A 27,230-nucleotide genomic window follows, 5' to 3' on the forward strand; every position below is an offset into this window, starting at 1 on the left:
ACTGCCAAATCGCATATGCTCCCCATTTATTTTTAATTGTAATATTTCAGAAAAGAATAGCATTCAATACACCATGAATATAAAAGCAGCGAATAGTTCATTTGCTACTTCAACCATCATTCAGCGTCGGCCTAAAAAAAAAAATACAATAAGCGAATTGAGAAGAAACTCTAAAATTTTGGGTATATGTCTTTACAAATTAGTCATTTTGCAAAAGACTACTTCGCTAAAAAAAAAAAAACCTAAGCCATGTACCAAAGGTTTGTTATTAATTCATTTAAATAAGTTACTAGAAAGACCTATTCCATTGTGTTGGTAAATTGAAAACTGAAATTAATTTGAAATTAGATCAGATTGAATCTTTTCGAAACAATTTCTTCAAGGGGAGCACTCTAACATTCCTAAGTAAAGAGCCAGATGCCTTCAATGTGTTTTTTCTCTTGCCACTTCTTAGGGAAGATGAATTCATAGAAACTTTGGAATGGGGCTAATTCGACTTAAAACTGAACTTTCTAGTTACCTCTTAAGAGTCAAGTGAAGGGAGGGCAACTCTCTCTTTCCCATACTTGTATTGCTTACCATCCCTCTGTAAGCCCGCAAAAAAAATTGATAAAAACTTTGCAATAGCCATTTTGTCCAAAATATTAAGAGATCCATGATCTAATGAAAATGCTCCAAGGATGACCTTGGAGCCAGGGAGACCCTCCAACAGGTTGACTTTAGTTTGGCATTGTGGAGTTTCATGCATGAGAGGTGTAGCAAAAGTAGGAGATGGTAACGACGGCAAAGAAGGGGGGGGGAGAATTAATGCCATGTTTTTCTTCCGACTCAATTGGACTATCTGTCTTGGCTTTTTCTAGAATTTGCCATGGCTTGATGCCCACAACTATTCCATTTTTGAATGGAGTAGGTAGGGGGGATGACCTTGGGGCAAGGGATCTTGAAAGAATCTTGGAACTTGAGGTGGGACTTAATGTAACGAGGCCCAATGCAATGTATCAGCAACTCACTTGAATTGAATTTAAGCATATATTAACAATCAATGACCTAGGATCTAGCAAAACCGTGTTATGAGTCATTCAGAAACTGAAGTCCATTCAACTTATTTTTCACTTGCGAAATTATTGCCTTGACATCGAGAGTTTAACTTATAATTCTATGCACCACGCTTGCCAATTTTCCACAATATAAAAGTGTCAACTTTATATGTCAACTTTTAAAACTGTCAAAATATATGTCAACTTTACAAACTTCAAATAGCCATCTATCGGTCATCTCTGACCAATGTCTCTGCTGCTGTTTCTATGGTTTGGCTCCAGATCTGTTGCCCTTTACATGCTTCCACTCTGCAATAACCAGTGTCTAGATTGTATGGATATGAGCATGAGGTTTGAGATTATGAAAAACTGAAGTTCACAAGATTAGCAGAAAATAATCGTGCCGGTACAATCAAGAAATCTACTGGCCTGGTCAGATTGAATTTAAGTACCCCTCAATCCATTAACATAATATAATTATCCACAAGGGACAATGATCTTCTAGATAATAACCTTAATATGAGTTTTGCAGCATGATTAACAAGAATATTCTTGATCTTACAAAATTTTCAGTTAGTAGAGACAAAGAATCCGGTTTTAGCCTATGAGACAATGCTAGACGACAAGGAAGATTGACTGAACTAGCCTGTTAATCTCTAACGGTAAAAACAAATGAATATCTTATCTGAAACATGAATTGCCCTTTGGCATAATTTGAAATCCTCCATAGCCGATAATAAGAAGGCCCACAAAAATGATAGGGGACAGGTAAATCAGGTAAAAATTAGAAAAAACGATGAATCTATTTTTTCTGGGTTGCATCCCCTGGAACAAGGAAATGAAGAATGTGTGTCTATACAAACTAAAGCTCAAATTTGTATGCATAGCTAAAGGAATAAGGTATAAATAAAACTGTTGTGGATTCTCTTGAAGAGTAAGAACAGCGAATAGGGATACTGGTTAAAGGCCTGGGAGATCACCACTTGCCCACAAGTTGTATTTTGAAAAAACTCGGTGAAATTCCTTATTCACTGATTGTAAATGTCAACTATCTAAGAGATGAAAGTTCTTCTATATCCTTCTGTGGAAACTTTTGTTGAAGCAAGAAGGGGGATGTTTGTTGATTGCAGAACACCGAAGCGTCAAGGAGTGTCAACAAATCATAAGGAGTGTCAAAAGAGAGGGGAGGGAGGCTTTGAACTATGAATGTAAGAAATGTGTTCAGATCATTGGGTGTAACTGAGGGCTCTTCTTGGAAATGAAAATTTATGGTATTATGTTTTTTCTGACAATTTTTTAATTGATCTTGACTTTATATTTGCAATATTAAGAAGCAGATTTATATATTTCTTTTTTTATGTTTATGCAGTGAGTTAGGGAAGGAATTTTGTGCTTTTTTTCTTAACAAGATTTTGGATGTTAGAAACCTTAACATTAATGTCATTGCTCCCCTTGAGAGCCACCCAGTTTTCATTAGTGAACCAAGATCCAAATTAGAAAAGGGTATTATTCGAAATTGGGTGATAATAGAATATAGTAACAGAAAAAGTATGATTAAAGGTAGAGAGAGCTTCATTAATAAATATATTATAAGTGTCATTAGAGGCTTTTCAACATCAAACTCTTAATAGCACCGCCCTCAGTCCGCAGTCTGAGCTGTCTGTTCCCAGCACAAATGGTAATGAAAATTCCGTGTTTTTCATTATTATTTTGCTAGAAAAGTACCCTTTTAAGTAAATTAAATAAAATAATGTTTTTTTCTTAACTGAAAGTAAGGAGCGACATTAAAACTTAAAACAAACAAAAAATATTTCGTGTATGAAAGAGATTGTCCCCTCCTCAACGCCACGCTCTTTGCACTAAAGTTTTTTATTGTTTCAAAAAGTAGAGCTGGGAGAAAAAGTCAAACTTTAGCATAAAGAGTGGGGCGTTGAGGAGGGGACAGCCCCTTTCATATACGGAATAATTTCTCTACGTTTTAAGATTTAATGCTGCTCCTTACTTTCAGTTAAAAACTTGTGTTTTTTATTTAATTTCTGAACTTATACAGGTTTTTATTTTGGTCCAACGTACATGAATAATTAAAACAATATTTACATATTAATTTTGCTCTTTTTTGGCTAAATGGCTTTCTCAAAATTTTGATCGGAGGATTTTGAGATGGAGTGGGGGGGGGCGTCTAGTTGCCCTCCAAATTTTTGATTACTTAAGAAAGCCACTAGAACTTTTATTTTTATTTACAAACGTTTTTATTAGTATTAAACATAAGTAACTTACGAATTAACTTACGTAACGAACTTGTATATTCTCATATTTTTATTATGTATATGAGGAGGTTAGCCTCCTTGGCAATAACTCGCTCTTTACACTAAAGTTCAAACTTTGTTCAATTCTTTAAGAATGACCTTTGAATCACAAAGGCCGTTTCATTAGAATAAATAGCTCTTTTGAAATTACTATAAATACTTTAGTGTAAAGAGCGGGGTGTTGAGGAGGGGACAAATCCTCCTCATATAGATAACAATTTTGGTTTGTTTTAATTTTTAACGTTCCTCCTTACTTTCAGTAAAAAAAACTTTATTTATTTAATTTCTCATTGTTTGTATAAAGAATGCTGGAACATCTAGCGCCCCTTTCATGAAAAATCTCTTCCCCAAGGATAAATTCCTCTGTGGAAAGATCCTACCATGTAACGCTCTCCCTAAACCCCTCCCATAAGAAAAACTTTCCCTGAAAATGACTGTGTACTTCTCAATAACCAATACTATATGTAAAGAATGGGCAAAGTTCATATTTTGCAGCCCCACCCCTGGGGACTGTGGGGGATTAAGTCGTCCTTAAAGATGTAGTTATTAGATTTGTCGACTTTGCTAAACAAAATGGATATCTAAACATTTTTGATCCAGTGACTTTGGGAAAAAATAAGTGTAGGAGGGGGCCTAGTTTCCCTCCAGTTTTTGATTCACTTAAAAAGAGCCCTAAAACTTTGAATTTCCGTTAGAATGATCCCTCTCGTGACATTCTAGGACCACTGGGTCGGTTCAATCACCCTGGGGAAAAAACAAAGAAACACACATCTGTGATCTTTCTTCTGGCAAAAAATACAAATTTCACATTTTCATACAGTTCGTGGTAACAAACTGTAGTAAGGAACCAGCTCAATAGTAACCGAAACTCTAAAAAATGGAATTTCGATACCGATAGTTACATCAAAATAATCGCATTTTAATGCTAATTTTAAATATATAAATTTTATCAAGATTAATCATACCCAAGAAAAGTTACGAGGCTTAGAAAATTTGCCTCATTCTAGAAAAAAGGGGGGAAACACCCCCTAAAAGTCACACAATCTTAACAAAAATCTTACCATCAGATTCAGCGCTGTAGAAGTTTCAAGCTCATATCTACAAAAATGTGGAAATTCGTATTTTTTGCCAGAAGACAGATTATGGATGCGTGTTTATTTGTTTTTTTTTCAGGGGTGATTATATCAACCCGGTGGTCCTAGAATTTTGTGAGAGGGCTCATTCTAACGGAAATTAGAAGTTTTAGTAACTTTTTTAAGTGAACAAAAACTTGGAGGGCACCTAGGCCCCCTACCACACTCATTTTTTCCCCAAAGTCACCGGATCAAAATTCTGAGACAGCCATTTTATTCAGCATAGTCGAAAACCCTAATAACTGTGTCTTTGAGGACGACTTACTCCCCCAAAGTCCCCATGTGAAAGGCTGCAAGTTAGTAATATTGGTTACATATAGCCCCGTGTGAAAGGTTACATATAGTAATGGTTGTTGGGAAGTGTAAAAATATTTTCAGGGGGATTTTTTGGTTTTGGGGAGTAGGGGTTTATGTGAGGGGGTTGCGTGGGGGGATGTTTCCATGGAGGGATTTGTCATGGGGGAAGAGAATTTCCATGAAGGGGGCGCAGGATTTTCTAGCGTTATTTAAAAAAACAATTAAAAAAATAAATATGAAAAAGTTTTTTCAACTGAAAATAAGAATCGGCATTAGAACCTAAAAGGAACATAAATTATTACACATGCAAGTTTCACTTCGTTATACCTCGCTCTTTACGCTAAAGTATTATTAGTAATTTCAGCCATTTTTTTTACGGCCTTTGTGATTCAGGGGTCATTTTTAAGGAATTGGGACAAAATTTAAGCTTTAGCGCAAAGTGCAAGGTATTTAGGAGAGGGCGAACCCCTTCTTTGCGTAACAAGAACCTACGATTATAGAAGTTCGTTACGTAAGTTAATTTACAAGTTATTTATATTTTTCAATAATAAAAACGTTCGTAAAAACATAAATGTTCTAATTGCTTTTTTAAGTAACAAAAAAATTGGAGGGCAACTAGGCCTCCTCCCCGCTCATTTTTCTCTGATAAAAACGTTCATAAATAAAAATAAAAGTTCTAGTGGCCTTCTTAAGTAATCAAAACTTTGATGGGCAACTAGACGTCCAACCCCGCCCCATCTCAAAATCACCTGATCAAAATTTTGAGAAAGTCATTTAGCAAAAAAAATTAATATGCAAATTTCGTTGTAATTATTCATGTGCAGAGAGCCAAAATCAAAACATGCATTAATTCAAAAACGTTCAGGAATCAATTAAAAAAATAAGTTTTTTAACTGAAAGTAAGGAGCGAAATTAAAACTTAAAACGAACAGAAATTACTCTGTACATGAAAGAGGTTGTTCCCTCCTCAACGCCCCGCTCTTTACGGTAAAGTTTTCTACTTTAAAAAGTAGAATTGAGAGAAAGAGTCAAATTTTAGCGAAAAAAGCGGGACGTTATGGACGGAACAGCCCCTTTCACATACGGAGTAATTTCTGTTCGTTTTAAGTTCCAATGTCGCTCCTTACTTTCAGTTAAAAAAAAACTTGTATTTTTATTCAATTGCAGATGGGAACCTGAAACCTCTGCATTAAGGTTCTCTGATACATCCAATCTGATTTTCGTTAAGATTATATAACTTTTTGGGTGTGTTTCCCCCTTTTTCAAAAATGAAGCAAATTTTCTCAGGCTTTTAACTTTTGATGGTAAAAATTAAACTTGGTGAAACTTATCTATTTAAAATCCACATAAAAATCCGATTCTTTTGATGTATCTATTGGTATCAAAGTTTCGTTTTTTAGAGATTGGTTATTATTGAGCCGGGTCACGAACCGTTTGATCAAATGCATTTTCTTCAATTTTAGGAAATTTTGCGGGGTTCAGGACACCCTTTTTTGTTAGATCTGTTAAAAATTTAGCCAGATTTGTTGCAAGATTTTGTTGCCAAATTTTGTATTATTTTTTTATAATATCATGCCGGTCCCAAAAACGACTTCACTTTTTTCCTAGTCACAAATCCTAGATATGTGATTGACATAACCGGACTGAATCCACTCTCTTTGGGGGAGTTGGAGGGGGTGTTAATTCGGAAAAATTAGAAAAATTGAGGTATTTTTAACTTAAGAATGGGTTACCAGATCTTAATGAAATTTGACATTTAGAAGGAAATCATGTCTCAAAGCTCCTATTTTAAATCCTTACCAGATCTGGTGACATTGGGGGAGTTGGAGGGGGACCAAAAATCTTGGGAAACGCTTAGAGTGGAGAGATCAGTATGGAACTTGGTGGGTAGAATAAGCAAATGTCGTAGATACTTAATTGACGTAACCGGACTGGATCCACTCTCTCTGGGGGAGTTAGGGTCGTCCAGTGCTTTGGCGAGTTCGGTGCTTCCGGACGTGCGCACCTGGACATACACACAGCAATTACTGTTCGTTTTAAGTTTTAATGTTGCTCCTTACTTTCAGTTAAAAAAAAACTTTTTTTGTCTAATTCGACCTAAATTCAAAATTCTGGCAATACAAAATTCAATTCACATCAAAGTACTTCCTCAAATGGTCAAATTTACTTCCGGTAATATTTCCTGAAAAAAATGTTACATTTCCATTAACCGACTGTATCCTGCAAGCTTGTTAGTTGTGCGATGCATTAGTTTGTAAGGTTTTATTCTGACAAGATCCATAAGGTTTTTTAAATATTATTTAAATATCTAGTGTGTTTATCACACTTGTTTTAAACATTTCCTTCATGCTAAAAGGTATTTATGTAGGCTATTAATGTATAAGCTGAGAACAACGCCCAAACCTTCTGAAAATGCGTATTATTTTACCTATTAGTGCCTATGATAGCTCTACCAGGTCAATGGCACCAGTTTACCGGTTCTGGCGGTGTTTGTGGCAAAGGCAAATCATTGCCACAACTGGCCTACGCTGGGGTAGGCCAGCTAATCCAACGGATTAGCCCCTCTATCGAATTAACTTTACGCACATAATCAGAATCACTGACTTAAGACCTAGCAAAACCGTGTGATCAAACAGTTCATTGTAACAAACTGTAAGAAAGGAGTGACTCAGCTCAATAGTAACCGAAACTCAAGAAAAAATGGAAGTTTGGTACAAAAAGAGAATCAATTTATTATGGTGATTCCAAATATATAAGATCCATCAAGTTTATTGTAACCTATCAAAAATTACGACCCTGAAAAATTTGGCTGATTTTTGAAATAGGGGGAATACATCTTCCAAAAATACAAGTGATCTTGATGAAAATCACACTGCCAGATTCAGCGTGCCACGAGAATCTTTATGTAGAAATTTCCAGCACTTTACATACAAAAGTGTGGAATCTAGCTATTTTTGCCAGAAGCCAGACCACAGATGCTTGAGATCACAGATCTCATAGATCATAGATGAGTTGTTATCACAAATGTTTATTTGTTGTTGTTTTTCCCGGGGGTGATCGTATTGAAATAATGGTCCTAAGAGATTTGGAGAGGGCTCATTTGAACGTAGATTAAAAGTTCTAGTTCCCTTATTATGTGACAAAAAAGATTGGAGGGCAACTGGCCCCCTTCTCACGCCCATTAATTTCCCCAAGGTATCTTATCAAAATTTTGAGATAGCCATTACGTTCAATATAGGTTAAAGATAAAACAAAAACTATGTTTTTAGGAATATAATGACCCCCTCCCCCCAAGTCCGTGGGAGAAGCCTGTAAGCTATGAAATTTCCCCATATTTTACGTGAAGGCTAATATTTGTTATTAGGAAGTATAAACACATTTTTTTTGGGGGGGGGAGGGCATGATGTTTTGCTCGGTATGGATTTCTATTGACAAAATCTTTGTTGGGGAGGGAGATTTCCGGAGAGGACGAAAATTCCAGGGAAAACTTTGCACAGGTAGGATTTGACAGAAGTTATATACAACATTCTTGTTAATTGTCTTACATTATCTTTGCCAACTCAATTTTAAATATGGAGATGTTTCAGAGGAGTTTTCCGGGGACTATTTCCCGCGTATTTTGATTTCTGGAAAACGTCTTACGGAAGGGGCATTTACTGAGTGATCGAGAAACCGATTAGAGATTAAAGTCTTTTTCAAATAAAGTGTGCTAAGTACAATTTTTCAGGCTGAATCGTCCGGAAGAAATTTTACGGGGAGGGGGATTTTCAGAGACAATGGAACTGTCTGGAGAGAACTTGACGGGGGCTGTACTTTACTTTGGATGAAATTTTTGTGGAGGAGTTTCCCGTTAGGGGAGATGAAGGAGGTTGAGCCAGATTTATGCATTATTTGAAAAACAAACATAAATCAAATTAAAAACTTTTTTTTTAACTGGAAGTGAGGAGCAACATTAAAACTCAAAATGAAAAAAAAGTTTCCATATATGAAGAGTTGCCCCCTCTTCAATACCTTTCTCTGTATGCTATAGTTTGACTGTTTTTTCCCAATTTTTAAGAACGGCTACTGGAACATGGAGCCTGATTAATTAGGATAGAAAGTTTTTTTTAAGAGTAGGCTACTAACAGCTTTAGCGCAAAAAGCAAGATGTTGAGGTATTGAGGAGGATGCAACCCTTCATAAACGAAATAATTTCTGTTCGTTTTGAGTTTTCTTGTTGCTCCCTACTTTCAGTTAAAAGCTTGTCTTTTTTATTTAATCGCTCATACAAAATTGTAGTCCAGTCAATTTGTTTCTCTCTAGCTAAATTATTACGTTGACAACGAGAGTTCAGCTTGAAAATTTAAAACTATACTTTAATTTCTATTAGTTTTAGGAATTGTTAAGTCGGTTATAGTTGTATCTTCAACACTGTCTTCAAAATTAATATGAGTGTTCATTTTAATTTTTGTTTGTTTTAGGTTTATCTTATTCATTGCCAGTAATTCCTTTTCGTTTTTGATGTGAATAAATCAATTATACCTTGCAAAAGTAAAGTTTATACAAAAAATGATACATTAATATAACAAAGATTAGAACATATAAATTAATAGATATAAACTGACCGACTAGTTCAATAATTATAATGTTTTGGTTATTATATTTAGAAATCTCTCTTCACCAAAGCTCCTTTTTTAGTTTGTTTTTGAAACATTATTTAAAAGTCAAACACCCGTAAACATTTGATGAAAAATACAAAACAAAAATTCAAAATTTATAATAAATATTGTAAGATAATGTGATATACAGCATTCAAGAGTAACGTTCATGCCATGTGTTCTCACAGCAGAGCATAACTGGGAATAAAAATTTGAATAATGACTGAATCCCGCCATCTATTTCAGAAATCCTATTGTTATTGTTTACATGTTAAAAAATTGGTTTCCTTCGACAGATAACATTTGAATATGTTACGTGAAGCCCTATTTCATAAAAAATCATGTATGTTGTTAATTCAAATTAGTTGTCTATGTAAGATATTTTCAAAATTATTTATAAATATGTTTCAGTGAGGGTAATATCAAACAGTTCGTGGTAACGAACTGTAGTAAGGAGCGATCCGGCTCAATAGTAACCAAAACTCTAAAAAATTGAATTTTGATATAAATAGCTACATCAAAAGAATCGCATTTTAATGCTGATTTTAAATATATAAGTTTCATCAAGTTTAGTCTTAGCCATCAAAAGTTACGAGCCTGAGAAAATTTGCCTTATTTAGGAAAATAGGGGGAAACACCCCCTAAAAGTCGTAGGATCTTAACGAAAATGACACCATCAGATTCAGCGTATCAGAGAACCCTACTGTAGAAGTTTCAAGCTCCTATCTACAAAAATGTGGAATTTTGCATTTTTTGCCAGAAGACAAATCACGGGTGCGTGTTTATTTGTTTGTTTTTTTGTTTTGTTTTTTTTTCCCAGGGGTCATCGTATCGACCAAGTGGTCCTAGAATGTCGCAAGAGGGCTCATTCTAACGGAAATGAAAAGTTCTAGTGCCCTTTTTAAGTGACCAAAAAAATTGGAGGGCATCGAGGCCCCCTCCCACGCTCATTTTTTTCCCAAAGTCAACGGATCAAAATTTTGAGATAGCCATTTTGTTTGGCATAGTCGAAAATCTTAATAACTATGTTTTTGGGGATGACTTACTCCCCCACAGTCCCTGGGGGAGGGGTTGCAAGTTACAAACTTCAACCAGTGTTTACATATAATAATGGTTATTGGGAAGTGTACAGACGTTTTCAGGGGGATTTTTTTGGTTTTGGGGGTAGGGTTGAGGGAGGGGGCTATGTGGGAGGATCTTTCCTTGGAGAAATATGCCATGGTTGAAAAAAATTCAATGAAAAGGGCGCAGGATTTTCTAGCATTACTATAAAAAAAAACAATGAAAAAATAAACATGAAAACGTTTTTTCAAATGAAAGTAAGGAATAGCATTGAAATTTAAAACAAACAGAGATTATTACGCATATGAAGGGCTCTAAAAATACTTTTGCATAAAGAGCGAGGTATTTAGGAGGAGATAAATACCTCGCTCTTTATGCTAAAATATTTTTAGTGATTTCAACTATTTATTCAACGGCCTATTTGATTCAGGGGTCATTCTTAAAGAATTGGAACAAAACTTACGATTTAGTGTAAAGAGCGAGGTATTAACGAGGGTACAAACCCCCTCGTACACATAATAAAAATATAAGAATATAAAAGTTTGTTACGTAAGTTAATTCTTAAGTTACGTATATTTTTTACTAATAAAAACGTTCATTGAATATTAAAAGTTATAGTAGCCTTTTTAAGTAACCGAAAAATTGGAGGGCAGCTAGGCCTCCTTCCCCACCCCTTATTTCTCAAAATCGTCTGATCAAAAATAAAAGAAAAAGCCATTTAGCCAAAAAAAAATTAATATACTAATTTCATTTCAATAATTTATGTGCGGAGAGCCAAAATCAAACATGCATTAATTCAAAAACGTTCAGAAATTAAATAAAAAAAACTAGTTTTTTAACTGAAAGTAAGGAGCGACATTAAAACTTAAAACGAACAGAAATTACTCCGTATATGAAATGGGTTGTCCCCTCCGCAGTCCCACGCTCTTTACGCTAAAGTTTTAGTTGTTTTAAAAAGTAGAATTGTGGCAAAGAGTCAAACTTTAGCGTAAAGAGCGTGGGACTGCGGAGGGGACAACCCATTTCATATACGGAGTAATTTCTGTTCGTTTTAAGTTTTAATGTCGCTCCTTACTTTCAGTTAAAAAACTAGTTTTTTTTTATTTAATAGCTTTCTAGAACAACTTACCTATCAATAGTTGAGACAACAGCATCTCGTCAAAAGATCAATACGTTCTAAATATGGGGATCGATCAAGGATTGGTGTCTTCTCTTGCTGCTTGAGTTTTTTGTATTATTTTATCAACTTAGTGAAGTGAATTCTTTTGTTTGTTTGTTTTAAGTTTAGTATTATTTAGCCTGCATATTACGATCCAAAGAGCCTTATGGAGACCATTGTAAATATTTGTTTGTAACAATAAAAGGAACTGAACTGAACTGATATCTGAGACTAAGAGAAACAAATATTTGACTGAAATTGAAGTTTAAGTTAAATAATTTTAGTATTTTTGTGCCATATTACATATTGTCGTCATAAATAATCCAATTGTTCGTTTAGTGAAAAATAATCTTCAATGATAGTAGCGATACATATCTCATTTAAAATATGAGAAATAATCAAAATTCATAACAGTTGAGTATCAAATGATATAGTTTAAAATTATAGTTTTGAAAGCTAATAAAGATTTAAAGAATAAGTTTAATGTGTACTTGACCATTTAATCTATAGCTTTCAAAAACAACTTTTATATTAAATCTCTCAAAACCGAATATATTACAGAATAAAAAAAAAGAATGAGTGCCTGATTGAACTTAGCTGTCTGCTTAACTAATTACAATGATTTTGTTATTATGATAAGAAATTGGCTTAAGTGCAGACGATTGTTTATTTTAGTTCATATGTATTATCTTTACGATAAAAATATTTGCATATATGATATAAGTTTGGTGTCTATGGAAAATATCTTGAAATCGAATAAAAAAATGTCTCAAATAATTTGACAAATTGCTTTTACGGATAACTTTCATATAAATATCTTGGTAGCAATCAATTGTAGCTATTTGCAACAATTATTGGGAATGAAAGCATTTATGAAGATTACGGTGAATTACGTGATTAGTATAGCTTTTAATATGCTTTATCAATGGTATATAGCCTTTAAATTGAAATAAAAGCTGTATAGAAAATCTGTAAGCTAAACTACATTGTAAGTATTATTTTTTTACTTGGTTTTCAGTAAATATTTAATACCACTGCAGCTTTTTTGGCAGTTTAAAGGGTGATAATAAGAAGAAAAAATACTAGAAATGTTTCAACATAGAATGTTTCAACAGTAGTCTGGTTAAACAGTTTCAAAAATGGATTTATTTTCGTCACTGTGGCTTCTTCGTGAATCTTTTATCTTCAAATGTGTCAAAATATCAATTGGTTTAGAATTACTTTTGATTTGAATATATTTTTTGATTTCCAGTAAAGTTTAAATGACACCAGTTTCGGGGCTCCAAGAGTAGTAGATATTTGTGGTAATTTTTATTTTATTTTAAATTTAAATTGTTTGTCCATTGGAATTTCTGGTCGTTTAAAGTTTACTGGCTTGAGCCTACTAAAATCTAGTTGATTAAAGTATAATTATTTCATAGAAAACAGAGCAACATTTACAAGAGTATGTGCATTAGGTTTATCACTGGCAAAGCCACCGATATGATAATAAGATCTGATATTTATTAATACTAAAAGCCTTTCAAAGTCAAAAGTAATGGGCATTAGCTTAGCTTCAAAACAGTTATGTTTAACCTTGTTTTTATTCTATTTCTTGTCAAAGAATGTATCCACTAAGCGAGAACAGCATTTTAACATAAACCGAGACTACAATCTGAAAAAATAGCTTTGGCAAAAATAGCAATGAATATATTTGTGTGGACTGATTTCACATATATTACAAAGTTCTGACCACAAAAATTTGGAAAGTGAAGATATAAAGCAATCCAGAATTTTTATTAACAAATAAGTAAAACAATATATTTAATTATCAAAAGGCTTTTTGATATTATTATGAATTGTACTTGCAGTTAATTTTAACTATAACAGAAAAAACTTTGAATAACGTTAAAGATGAAAGCCTTGACTTACAGTCGGGAATAAACAATCAGCTCGCTAATTGATATGGAGTGGATGTCCGTAGTGCCAGGTGCTTCCAAACACACCTGAAAAAAATTTCAAGAATACAGATAAATTTTTATAAGGACAAGTAACCAAGAAACGAATAAGAAGTAACAAGTTTGTACAAGTAATATACATAAGAATATATTTTCTGATCCCCTCTCTGTTTATCGTAGAATTCCTCGAGTAATTTTATAGCGATCACTTTTATTCCTATTAATTGTTTGTTAAACTAGTAATGAAGTCTCATGGAAACTTACTGGTACCTTTTTTTATTCCTAGTAATGGGTTATGAAATTGCTAATGAGCACATTCAAAATGGAAACTACTAGACGATTTGTCAATTTTCCTTGTCTTTCACAGAAACCCCTGTGACACACACGATGTATATCACAGATTAACATCGACACTTTTTAGACCCTACCTTATGTGTCTGATGATGCTAAGAATCTAAACATGATATTAAATGCTCTTAAACCACGTATCTCGACCATAAATTTCCTAAAGTTTAAGAACCTATCCAACGCCAAATCATAGTGAATCCTGTTAAACTCCTTGGTGTTGCAATTTTCGATAAATTTAAGTCAGATATACGTGTTTCTAGTTTCGTCAAACAAGCAAATACTGTTAGACAATTCTTTATAAGGCCGCTATGGTACTGGAATAGACCTGTTCAGTCTAGCAGCCTTATCAAATAGTTCGTGGTAACGAACTGTAGTAAGGAGCGACCCGGCTCAATAGTAACCAAAACTCTAAAAAATAGAATTTTGATACCAATAGCTACATCAAAAGAATCGCATTTTAATGCTTATTTTAAATACATATAAGTTTCATCAAGTTTAGTCTTGTCAAGTTTGTCAAGTCTTTCATCAAGTTTTAAATATATATATATATATATATATATATATATATATATATATATATATATATATATATATATATATATATATATATATATATATATATATATATATATATATATATATATATATATATATATATATATATATATATATATATATATATATATATATATATATATATATATATATATATATATATATATATATATAATTTGGCTAAAGATATAACTACTTGGGAAATTTTTTTTAAAGAATCTCAGTCAAGACACCTTTGGAACTTGGAATTGGTCCAAAATTGTTGCCAAAATCAAATTTTTCTGCATTTCGGACAAAATAGCTTGATTATAAAGTATTCTGAAGTTTACTTTAGTCCATTTAAATATCCAACTGTTACAACCGAAAAAACTTATACAAAAAAGGGATTAAGGTGAGAAATAGCAGTTTGAAACACGACTATAAAAAAACAAACAAAAAAAAACAACCAAATTGACGGTTCAGGTCAAATAATACTGAAATCAAAACACGAGTTGTAGGCATAACGCGTGTCAAAACTCATTAAGAATAAAAAAGAAGCAACTAAGAAAATTGGAAACTAGAAAAAAAGTATTGGGTAAGAAAAGCACTCAAAACTTGAAATTATTAAAAACTACAATACAAACTGACTCACAAAAGAGCAAACCAAAATAAACAAGTTGAAAAAAGTGGCTGTGTAAGAACTTACAAAAAGGAAAATGAACCAAGAATAAAAACCAACGAAGGTACCAAATTTATTTCAGGACAAATATCAATGCTCGTAAGCGATGGGGTCTAGCTTAATTTTGAAATTAGGGGAAATGTCTGTAGTATATGCATTGAATATGGGAGACTTAGAAAAACATAAGCAAATTCTACCCCTCCCTTCTATGAATATGGTATGATGCGCAGTTTCAAGGAGGAGAGATTTGGGATATTTTGCCTTCTTCGTGAATAATCCTGAGTGAATACATCTGGACTCACTCAATTTTATTGTTAAGGAAATAAAAAAAAACAAGTTTTTTTTAGCTGAAAGTAAGGAGCGACATTAAAACTTAAAACGAACAGAAATTACTTTGTATATGAAAGGAGCTGCTTCCTCATTAACGTCCCGCTCTTTACGCTAAAGTTTTTTTACTGTTTAATAAAGTAGAATTGAGAGAAAGAGTGAAACTTTAGCATAAAGAGCGGGGCGTTGATGAGGAAGCAGCCCCTTTCATATACGAAGTAATTTCTGTTCGTTTTTTAATGTTGCTCCTTACTTTTAGCTAAAAAAAACTTGTTCTTTTTTTATTTAATTTCTGAACGTTTTTGAATCAATGCATGTTTTGATTTTGGCTCTCTGCAGAGGAATAATTAACACAAAATTTGCAAGTTTATTTTTTTTTTGGCTAAATGGCTTTCTCATAGTTTTGATCGAATGATTTTGAGGAAAAAAGGAACGGGGGACAAAGCCTACCTAGTTGCCCTGCGATTTTTTGGTTACTTAAAAAGGCAACTAGAACTTTTAATTTTTTACGAATGTTTTTATTAGTAAAAGATAAACGTAACTTATAAATTAGTTTACGTAACAAACTTTTGTAATCTTATGTTTTTATTACATATATGAGGGGCTCACCCCATCGTCAGTACCTCTCTCTTTACACTAGAGATTAAATTTTGTCCCAATTCACTAAGAATGACCCCCGAATCACAAAAGCCGTAGAATAAATAGTTGAAATCACTAAAAATACTTTAGCGTAAAGAGTGAGGTATTAGGAGGAGGTGAGCCCCTCATATGCGTAATAATTTATCTTCGTTTTAAGTTTTAATGCTGCTCCTTACTTCCAGTTGAAAAAACTTTTCATATTTATTTTTTCATTGTTTTTTTTTTAAATGATGCTTGAAAATCCTGCACTCCCTTCATGGAAATATTCTTCCCCCATGACAAATTCCTCGATTAAAAGTTTCCCCGACATATCCCCCTCTTGTCAACTCCTCCCCCCAACCAAAAAATCCCCCTGAAAACGTCTGTACACTTCCCAATAAGCATTACTATATGTAAGCACTGGTCAAAGTTTGTAACTTATAGCCCCTCCCACTGGGACTGTGGGGGAGTAAGTCGTCCCCAAAGACATAGTTATAAGGTTTTTCGACTACGCTGAATAAAATGGCTATCTCAAAATTTTGATCCGTTGACTTTGGGAAAACAATTAGCATGGGAGGGGACCTAGGTGCCCTCCAAATTTTTTTGTCACTTAAAAAGGGCACTAGAACTTTTAATTTTTGTTAGAATGAGCCCTTTTGCGACATTCGGTGAGTAGTGACATTCCTTTGTTCTAATTATTTCAATGGTTCAAAACTTTTTTCTGTTGCAGGAATTTCATTTTACCAGATTGGGAAGGGTACACATCCGGTCAATACTTGCTCACTTTGATTGAAAGCGTGATCTGTTCGAAATAAATCTAGCAGGTTTTCAAGTTTTATTTTCTCAGGCAGAGTTGATTCCAATTGACTGAAAATGTCACTATGTATTTCATTAGCAACATTGCCAAGTAACGAACCTTCTTTTTTGTAAATATATCGGACATTCCAGAGCGGTTATCTATTTTATCTAAAATTAATATATTGAATGTACAATACCAGAATTGAAGCTAAGAAATATGCATCCTTTATATTTTGTGGGATGGAGAGCGACGAAACTGCAAATAAAGAGGTTTCATTCCTTGTAGCTTTGTTTCTCCCTTGTCAAAGTTTCTGCATTAAGTTGAGAGGTTTTAATTTCGCTACAATGAGGTTTGAAAGATTTGTGTCTCTGGTATTTATCGCATAGTATGATTTGTGAAAGTGAGTGGTGAAGACTTTCCAATAATTTCGTTGGTAAAAACTGTAAAATTGTATAAATCTGTGCATTGAAGGGTGCATAGGGATTTCACAATTGTCGCTAAGATAAGTCGCAATTATCAATCGTTTTATGGGTTAAAAAGCACAAGGGTTTTTGGTAAATCTACATATAGCTGTATGGTCTTCGCTACTGGAGTGAACTATAATTATTATTTAGAAAATAAACATTAAAAGAGAATATCAAATATCTGAAAGATAAATATGGTGTAGTAGGGGTGCACGCATATTCCTTTAAGTCTGAAAAAAAAGGAGCATGGAATAGAAATTTGGAAAAAGCTGCATCAAAGCCAATAAAAAGGAAGGCTTTTGGATATTTATGGAGGAAAAGGAGAATGGTGTAGGGGTACGCAAATTCAGAAAATTCCGAGAATTCTAATTTTTGGCACCGTTTTTTAAAGTGCCGAAAGACAGCAGCGTGAATAGCGAGGTGTTCAGGAGGGGGCAGCCCCTATCATAAATGTAATAATTTCTGTTTGTTATAAGTTTTAATGTTGCTTCTTACTCTCAGTTGAAAAAGCCTCTCTTTTTCTTTAGTTTCTGATTGTGTTTTAATTAATGCTTGGAAATCCAGTTCCCCCTCCCAAGGGAAATTTCCCTTCTCAACAAAAACTCCTCTGTGGAAAGGTCCTCCCACGTAAGCACCCCCACCAGAAATCCCTCCCAAAATATCTTAATACTTCCCAATAGTCAATGCTAGAATAATAATAATAATAATAATGACAATAATAATAATAATAGTTTTTTCCAGAAAAACCCCGTGGGCCATAGGAATTTTACATAAAAACAAAGCAAAAAATTAAACTAAAATAAATTAATACTATTTAAAGAAAACGCTCAGGATGTGCAGCTGCAATCCTGACAAACTTTGCTATCCTTTTAATACTCAGAAAATTTGTCTCTTTCATTCTATCTACCATCCACATCTCATTCAATTTTTTTATTTACCATACATCTCTCGCCTCCAATCATTCAATTCTACACATTCACAAAAAATGCATCAAACTTTCATCCCGAGATCCCCACATAGGACAAGCAATAGATTCTTCTTTCTCCCCTTTTCTCCCTTGATTCTTTCTTTTCTCTCCAATCAAAAATCCATTTCCCCTCCAATCCAAAAATGCCTTTAAATCCTCTTTACTCAACCCAATATGTAAGAAATGTAAGTATGTAAGAAATGGGCACGACTTGTTCACAACTTTTAGCCCTTCCCCCAGGGGCTGTGGGGGTCAAGTTATCCTTAAGGACATAGTCATTAGATTTATCAACCATGCTGAAGAAAATATCTGTCTCAAAATTTTCATCGGACAATTTTGGTTAAAAGGGCATGGGAGGGTGGCCAGATGCCCTCCAATATTTTTGGTCACTTAAAATGGGCATTAGGAATTTTGACTTCCGATCAAATAAGCCCTCTCTTGATCTTTTTGGATTAGTGGTTTCATACAATTACCTAAGGCGAAAACAAACAGGAAACAAACAAATAAACACGCACCCGTCATCTTGCTTGTGGCTAAAAATTGAAAATTCGAGATTTTTGTACATAGGAGCTTGAAACCTCTATAGTAGGTTTCTCTCATAGTCTGAATCTCATGGTGCAATTTTCATTAAGATCACTTGATTTATTAGAAGTGTTTTCGCCCTTCCTAAAAAATTAGCCAAATTTTCTCAGGCTCGTAACTTTTCATGGGTAACATTAAAATTCATGAATGTTGTTGCATGAATTATTGCATCAAAATCCAATTCTTTTAATTTACCAATTATTATCAACATTCTGTTTCCTACAGTTTCAGTTCTTACTGAGCCGCACCGTTCCTTACTTGCAATTCGTAACCAAGAACTGTTTGATTTATTGACATTAGAATTCAATTTTTTAAAGTTTTGGTTACTATTGAGTCGAGCTGTTCCTTGCTTTGAGTTCGTTCCACGAGCTGTTTGATAAAACCTAATGTTTCCAAAATACATTTTAATATCCTGTTTATAAAAAAAAACTTCTATGTAAGGATTACAAAAGGTACATTGTCGAAATATCCGTGGAAAGCTGTTATAAGCGAATAACTTTGATTTTAATATATATAAAAGATCTACTACTTGTGCCAAATTCTACCACAAAGAAGTGATTTATCTATTTTTTTAAATTGACTGATGATACTTAAATAAGATCTAGTTTCTTAATGATTAACTGGCGTAACTGTGTCAATCTCTATAGTCAATTTGCGAATTTTTTTTTATTTCATGAGTTCAATGGAAAAGGTGTCAACAATTTTGAGAAAAATTGTAGGCTTTGCAACGTTTAAGTTGGACATTTCTAGATAAGAAGACATAGTCTGATGCTTATGAGTTCTATCTTGGAGGGCCTCTATTAGGTTCCCTGACCTAAAAACACAATACTACTTATGTATAGTTTTCAGTATATGGACGCCTATACTTTTAGTTTTCAAAGATCATTAGAGTTATGCAAGGGCTATTCTTAATTTAATCTTGGCTTATTCATGTCATAATCAAGACAGGGAGATATATGTAACACTTTCTAAGGGAAATATACCAGGCTCAAAAAAACAAATTATCAATATTCTTCTTTTAAAGACAAACTGTCGAACAAACATAATTGGTACAGAATTTTTCTACGAGCTTGGATTCAAAACCCGTGGCTATTGTAGTTTATGTGTTATATAATACGCTTACGACACGCAGTGCAAAATGCATCTCCATCGGACCAGACTTACAGACTAAATACATCTTTTTACAGATATTTTTTTTTCAGACTCTGATTGTTTTTTCTTATTAAGGGCTTTATCCATGCTGCCAATCCATGAGCCTTATCCATGGTTACACGGGAGAATTTTTTGATGGAGGAATTTTTCACGAGGGAAGAAAATTTCCATGAAGGGGGCACTGAATTTTCCAGCATTATTTAAAAAGCAATCATAAATTAAGAAAGAAAACCAAATTTTCAGCTGAAAGTAAGGAGCAACATTAAAACTTAAAACGAAAAAAAAATTATTACATATATGAGAGGGTTAGTCCCCTCCTCAATGCCTTGCTCTTTACAGCAAAATATTTTAATAATTTCAAAAGAGCTCTTCATTCTAATTAAATAGTCTTTGTGATTCGGGGTCATTCTTAAAGAATTGGAACAAAATTCAAACTTTAGGGTAAAGAGGAGATATTGTCGAAGGGGCGAACTCCTCATATACATAACAAAATTATACGAATATAGAAGTTTGTTACGTAAGTTATTTCGTATGTTACGTATATTTATTACTAATAAAAACGGTCGTAAATAAAACTAAATGTTTTAAGGGCCCTGTTTAAGTAGCCAAAAAATCGGAGAGCCACTAGGCCCCCTCCTCCACCCTTTTTTTCTCAAAATCGTCCCAACAAAATATTGAGGAAGCCATTTAGGCAAAAAAAAGTAAAATTAATAAGCAAATTCTCGTTTTAGTTAATCATGTACGGTGAGCCAATATGAAATCCCGCGTTAATTAAAAATTGTCAGAAATTAAATTGAAAACAAGTTTTTTAAATTAAAAGTAAAGAGCAGCATTAAAAGTTAAAGCGAACAAAAACCATTCCGTATATTAAAGGGGCTATCCTCTCTTCAACGCAAGGCTCTTTACGCTAAAATTTTTTAATGTTTAAAAAAAATAGAATTGTGAAAATGAGTCAAACTTTAGTGTAAAGAGTGAGGCGCTGAGGAGGGGCAAGTCCCTTTCATAAACAGAATAATTTTTGTTCGTTTTAACTTCGCTCTTTACTTTCAGTTAAAAAACTTGTTTTTCATTATATATATATATATATATATATATATATATATATATATATATATATATATATATATATATATATATATATATATAAGTTAACCGTATTTTGTTACTCACATGGATTTATTTTAGTAGTTTTTGTTAATTTTATGTTTTTTATTAGCACATAGATCTAAGAAGATAAAAATCAATCCCTACCTTGTAATTCCCTGGATTAGTTACACTGATCGCTGTATTGGTTGTAAGCCACCGTTGTTCAGGTAAATAATCGAAAGTATATTTACTGCTAATAAGAATGTTGTCTATATCTGCAAGGACTGCAGTCAGTTTAACCTCTGCATTGCCGCTTGTAAAATAAGCATAAGCAGACAGAAAAATATCGTCTTCAAGCCTGAAAGTATCTAGGGTGCACATACGAGGTGTAGCTTCTTCTGAACCTGTTGGGCTACTTGTCATTATGCCTTGTTCGTCTTCAAGAGCAAAGTTGTAAGACCAAAAACCTTTTTGCTCGGTTGGATTAACGTTCTGGAAAATACCAGGCCCTATGTCAAATGTTTCTCGAAGAATAAGAGCATACTCTTTGCTGTTGTAAGTTAGCCGACTATCCACAAATGTGATGACAGAAAATAAAGCCAGTGGCAGAATAACACAAGCAAAATGATAATTTTGGGATTTCATTTTGTTGACTGACGAATTTAGAATTAAGTGATAACCAAGAACAGTGAATACGATGAGTTCATCGCTTATCATAGAAAATTTGTGATTGGATGAAAGATCCTTAGAAGTAGATAACATGTATTTTTACTTGAAATAGAAAACACATTTTTTTCTTGTTTAGAACTAAAATTTTCTATGAGACAATTGTGCTCCTATTATATCTTTTCCATAACTTTGTAACAAGTACCTTAAATTTTTACTAATGCTTTTGGTTAATTATACGAAATTTTACTTAAGAAGTTAAAATGCCTTATTTGCACTTATTACCTTTTTGAAGCATTATTAAAACGGATTATGTCTCAAACATTACAGATTATTTTCTCCATCATCGATTGATTAGCCAACACTGGTCGTACAAGACCGATGTATATATTTTTGTGGCTGTTCCAAAAGAAGTCAGGAAAATTGAATGACAATTTATATGGTCTAATGCGAAATCTGTGTTTTTGTTATAGCTATTTTGTTCAAAATAGTCCAAAATTCAAATTACTGTGACATAGGGATGGAGAAATCTTCCCTAGCCCCCGGGGCAAGGAAGTAACTTATGTAAGTTGCCAGATATTAGAGAAGGCTCTGTGGAAGGGATGTCATATTAACTTTGGAGGGGGCTCATGTAACAGACAGGGAAACTAATTTACTCATGAGAGCTATCCGTTGAATAAAATTCCGTCTTAATACTATATCCAAGAAATGCCTTTCAGGGTCTCTTTTGCCATTAGCTGAACTATCATATTGTTTCGGTTTCCTGAGGGTCGGTAACTGCAAGCCTCTCTGACGCTAGTTGGCAGGGGTTCTCACATCTATTTTCAACCCGTAGTGAGTATTAAGACCAGGAGTAATTCTTACCAGTGGCTTCAGTTGACGGGGGTAGGGTATTTGCCCCCTGATTTGTCCACCTCTCTAAATCTTTACAAATACATTTTTGGGGCGTATTGCATTTTCATTGAAAAATGCCTGTTTTTTGTGTTTTTATTAAAAGATTGAGAAAACAACAAATTTACTACACACCCTTGTATTTAAAATAAAAATGTATTCTCCTCTCGCTAAATATATGTGAACATAAAATATTGACTCTTACTGGTCTTCTTAATTACGAATTAAACAATAAAAACAAGTTTTTTTTAAATGAAAGTAAGGAGCGACATTAAAACTTAAAACGAACAGAAATTGCTCCGTATATGAAAAGGTCTTCTCCTCCTCAACACCCCGCTCTTGACGCAAAAGTTTGAACCTTTTCCTTAACTCTACATTTTAAAACAGTAAAAAACTCGGCAAAAACAGTAAAAAACAGTAAAACAGTAAAAATTCTTGTCAACTGATTGTTTCGCCTATAAAGGATATTATCTCGAGGTAAGAACTGATCACCGACCATAACGACTGCCACTTCGTTGATAGTTGCGTATCAGTTGGCGGAAATTCGATTGCTGTTTTGAACAGAAGCACTAAATTATTATTTTTGTGGAAAAGATGTTGCAACTAGGAAACGATAGTCCTTTCAACGTCTTTTTTTATCATCGGTATCACTCCCAAGTTGTTTGGTTTTGTTTTAGAACTCTAAAAAAGAGTAACTTCAAAACAAAAAAAGAGCTGGTTTTTATATTATTTTTTTAACGTGTGACTGTATCTCTACTGAAGTATCTCTTCTTACGAGATGAATCCATCTCTTCTCTTCTGCAAGAAGAGATTATATCCTCTCACGCTCCAACTTTCTAAAACTTATTTAAACTAAAAGCTCATTGAGTTTTCATATCGTTACTTCAACAATATTTAAAATGCCTAAGATCGTGAAAACTTTCAGCTATTTTTTTTTCAAAACATGGAGGCAAAGTCTATTGCTGAGTCTTTAAAAATTAGTAATCAAACCAGGTTCAAGAGTAACCGAAACTCTAAAAAGTGGACTTTTGATAACAATAATTACATCAACAGAATTGCATTTTAATGCTGATTTTAAATATATAAGTTTCATCAAGATTAATCTTACCCATCAAAAGTTACGAGCCTGAGAAAATTTGGCTCATTTGTGAAAATAGGGGAAAACAGCCCCTAAAAGTCATACGATCTTAACGAAATACCATCAGATTGAGCGTATCAGAGAGCCCTACTGTACAAGTTCCAAGCTCATATCTACAAAAATGTGGAATTTCGCATTTTTTGCCAGAAGACAAATCACGGATGCTTGTTTATTTGTTTTTTTGTTTTTCCAGGGGTGATCGTTTCGACTCAGTGGTCCTAGAATGTCGCGAAAGGGCTTATTCTAACGGAAATGAAAAGTTCTAGTGTCCTTTTTAAGTGACCAAAAAATTAGAGGGCACCTAGGCCTCCTCCCACGCTCATTTTTTCCCCAAAGTCACCGGATCGAAATTCATAGATAGCCATTTTATTTACCATAGTCGAAAAACCTAATAACTATTTATTTGGGGACGACTTACTCCCCTGAAGTCCCTGTTGGAGGGGCTGCAAGTTACAAACTTTGCAAGTTTTACAAACTTTGTACTACAAACTGCTGCAAGTTACCTGTGTTTAAATGTAGTAATGGTTACTGGGAAGTGTACAGAAGTTTTCAGGGGGATTTTTTTCGTTCCGGGGGAAGAATTGAGAGGAGGGGTTACGTGGGAGGATCTTTCCATGGAGAAACTTCTCCTGGGGGGAGAGACTTTCAATGGAGTGGGTGCAGGATTTTCTAGCATTATTAAAAAAAAAACAATGAAAAAATAAATATGAAAGGTTTTTTCTAATGAAAGTGAGGAGCAGTATCAAAAATGAAAACGAACACGGTTTTACCTCCTCGTAATGCCTCGCTCTTTACGCTAAAGTATTGTTAGTGATTACAAATACTTATTCTACAGCCTTTGTGATTCAGGGGTCATTCTTAAGGAATTGGGACGAAATTTAAGCTTTAGAGTAAAGAGCAAGGTATCGACGAGGGGTGAGCCCCCTCATATACGCAATAAGCCAAAAAAAAATTAATACGCAAATTTCGTTTTAATTATTTATGTGCGGGGAGCCAAGATCAAAACATGCATTAATTAAAAAACGTCCAGAAATTAAACAAAAAAAAATAATTTCAGGCAAGCATTCATTTCGTCTGCAGGGGCTGATCTAGGTATCATAGGTAATGTTTGCCTGAAATCTCCCGCAAGCAGTAATAATGTGCTGCCAAAGGGTTTCAAATTTTCTCGCAAATCTCTCGATGATTGATCCAGAGGCTCGAGCGATTTTTTGTATGCCATTGTGCACTCGTCCCAAATAATAAGTTTGCATTGCTGCAATACTTTACCCATCCCAGATGATTTGGAAATATTACACTTGGGAGTTTCTGTAGAATAAATTTCAGAGGCAATTTCAAAGCGGAATGAGCAGTTCTTCCACCAGGCAGCAACGTTAAGGCTATTCCGGACGACGCGATTGCCAACTCTATGTCAGTTTTTGATCGAATTGATGCCAGAATCAATTTTATCACAAATGTTTTACCAGAACCTCCTGGCGCATCCAAAAGAAGATTTTTCCAACGTTGTTATCAACACAAAGCATTATCTTATCATAAATTTCCTTTTGGTCAGACATTAGCTTATAAATGTTATTTTGTACATACGCCAATAGATCACTCGTGCTGTAACTTTGTTCACGATCCAATTCTACACATGTAACTTTGTACACAGGGTTGCATACCCAAACCCTGAAGAGGTTTGTTTGCCATACACACGCAAAATTCTTCAATAATAACTAAACTGTAATTATAAATTTCTAATGTAAAATCGAAAGTCATATCTGACGTCTCTAGCCGTTTTCGATGGAATATATCCTCGGCCCTTTTCGATTTATATTTTTCCCATAACTCTGTAGGAGCTGAAGGAGAGCAAGTTGTTAGTATTATTCCAAACAATGCACGAATTTGACTTGGAGTTGACGTTTCGCGTGTGTCAATGAACCAGTTATCCCAGTGTTGGTCATTCTCCAATAAATTCAGAGCTTGGCATGCACCACGGTAAGTGTCATGCATAATACCGTTTACATTTCTCAAATACTCAAAGGACGTCGGACCGGGTACATTCACCAAAAGCAGGTGGAAAAAGAAGCATTCATGTTGATTGGGGTGAATGATGTAGAGTCTTCCCATCGTGGTATCTTTGAAGAAGGTAGGCTGGCCGTCGACTGACTTACCCTGTTTTCGACGTTCAAATGCTTTTTTAGCATTCCACGTGTAATACGAAGGTACTTCAGTATACATCAGTTTTTTTGCAAAAGAAATATTTTGACATAACGAAAAGAAAGCAGTTAACGTTGTATCCGGTGGATTCAGGGCTCTTAGTCGCACGTAGGAATCCGAAAAATAAACACGTTGTCCATTCTGTAAATGTACCGCTAAGTGAACAACAGCTGGACTTCGTTCATGTATCGGAAATGAAAAAATTCGCCAAACAGCTTCATTACTGCTAATGTATCTTCTAGCCAGATATTGTAGGATTTCATCGATATTACTGATTTCGGACTGCAAGCCAAAAATTGCTATGTCACTGCCTTTGGTGACGCATTTACATATATATTTTATTGCCTTTACGGAGTTACCGTATTCAACGTTTATGGGTGCATGAAATGTTTTTGACAATAAAGGTGAATATGGAACAACCCACTGATTATCTATTTCGATGGTGGTACCGTTATTCTTCTTTATTATTGCTGTTTTACCGCCATCTTCAGTAGATCTTCTTCTATATTGTGGGTAACCATCATTGCCAGTAAGAGTCGAGGATATTGTTTTGTGGACCTTCCTTTGGCCATGCATGGTTATTTTTCATTCAGTGCACCGCAAGGTCCATGTATCATATTTTTTTAAACAATATCATATAAGTCTTTATCGACATTTTCATTAGGAATTTCAGTGGAAATCACATCGTCAATATTATTAGAAGTAATTTTATCATGTAGCCAGATTAAAATATGTGCGTGTGGCAATCCTCGTTTTTGTCATTCTACTGAGTACATCCAGCATCGCACTGACCCAAACACTTTAAGTTTTACTATGAAGTTTATCAGCGATTTCCAATTTTTCCGGAAGACACGGGCCGTAGTATCATGTCAATGAGCTGCCAATTATCCTTGAAGTAAAGGCTGCCGTATCTCGCCCCAAGATTGATTACATGTAAATGTAATAAATCTGGACGACCATAGAGACGAACATACGCAATAGCATCTTGAGCATATTCATGCATATGGCAGGTACTGCCAGCATGTGACGAAGGTAAAATCGTTAATTTTACAATGTTAGTGGTATTACCGTCATTTACAACTGCATTTCGCAAATGAATGTATTGTTCAGAGCGGAGTTTGGTCTGATTCAGACGGATAAATAGCTAACGATCTGATTCAATTTTGCATACATATCAACGATGTATTGGTGAAACAATTGACGGCATTTTAAAAT

At 34.1% G+C, this 27,230-nt stretch overlaps 1 protein-coding gene across 1 annotated transcript; it reads right to left on the minus strand.

The window, feature by feature from the left end:
* Nucleotides 1–9: 9 nt before the first annotated feature.
* Nucleotides 10–21,813, minus strand: LOC136035411 (uncharacterized). The gene is made up of 3 exons (XM_065717201.1): nucleotides 21,290–21,813; nucleotides 13,543–13,616; nucleotides 10–131 (listed from the first exon to the last, which is right to left on the minus strand). The coding sequence occupies exons 1-3, from the start codon at nucleotides 21,767–21,769 to the stop codon at nucleotides 110–112; spliced, it is 576 nt and encodes a 191-aa protein (XP_065573273.1). The 5' UTR covers nucleotides 21,770–21,813; the 3' UTR covers nucleotides 10–109.
* Nucleotides 21,814–27,230: the final 5,417 nt, after the last annotated feature.

Source organism: Artemia franciscana, chromosome 14 (genome assembly GCF_032884065.1).
Source record: "Artemia franciscana chromosome 14, ASM3288406v1, whole genome shotgun sequence".
In the NCBI taxonomy this organism is placed as follows: domain Eukaryota; kingdom Metazoa; phylum Arthropoda; class Branchiopoda; order Anostraca; family Artemiidae; genus Artemia; species Artemia franciscana.

What these genes read in the sequence shown, in the direction of transcription:
- LOC136035411 (XM_065717201.1), bottom strand. Translation starts at nt 21,769, where the DNA reads ATGAAATCCCAAAATTATCATTTTGCTTGTGTTATTCTGCCACTGGCT. An exon ending in CTAATCCAGGGAATTACAAG is followed by an intron (nt 13,617 to 21,289) that starts GTAGGGATTGAT and finishes AATTTTTTTCAG; the next exon opens with GTGTGTTTGGAAGCACCTGG. An exon ending in CTGATTGTTTATTCCCGACT is followed by an intron (nt 132 to 13,542) that starts GTAAGTCAAGGC and finishes TTTTTTTTTTAG; the next exon opens with GCCGACGCTGAATGATGGTT.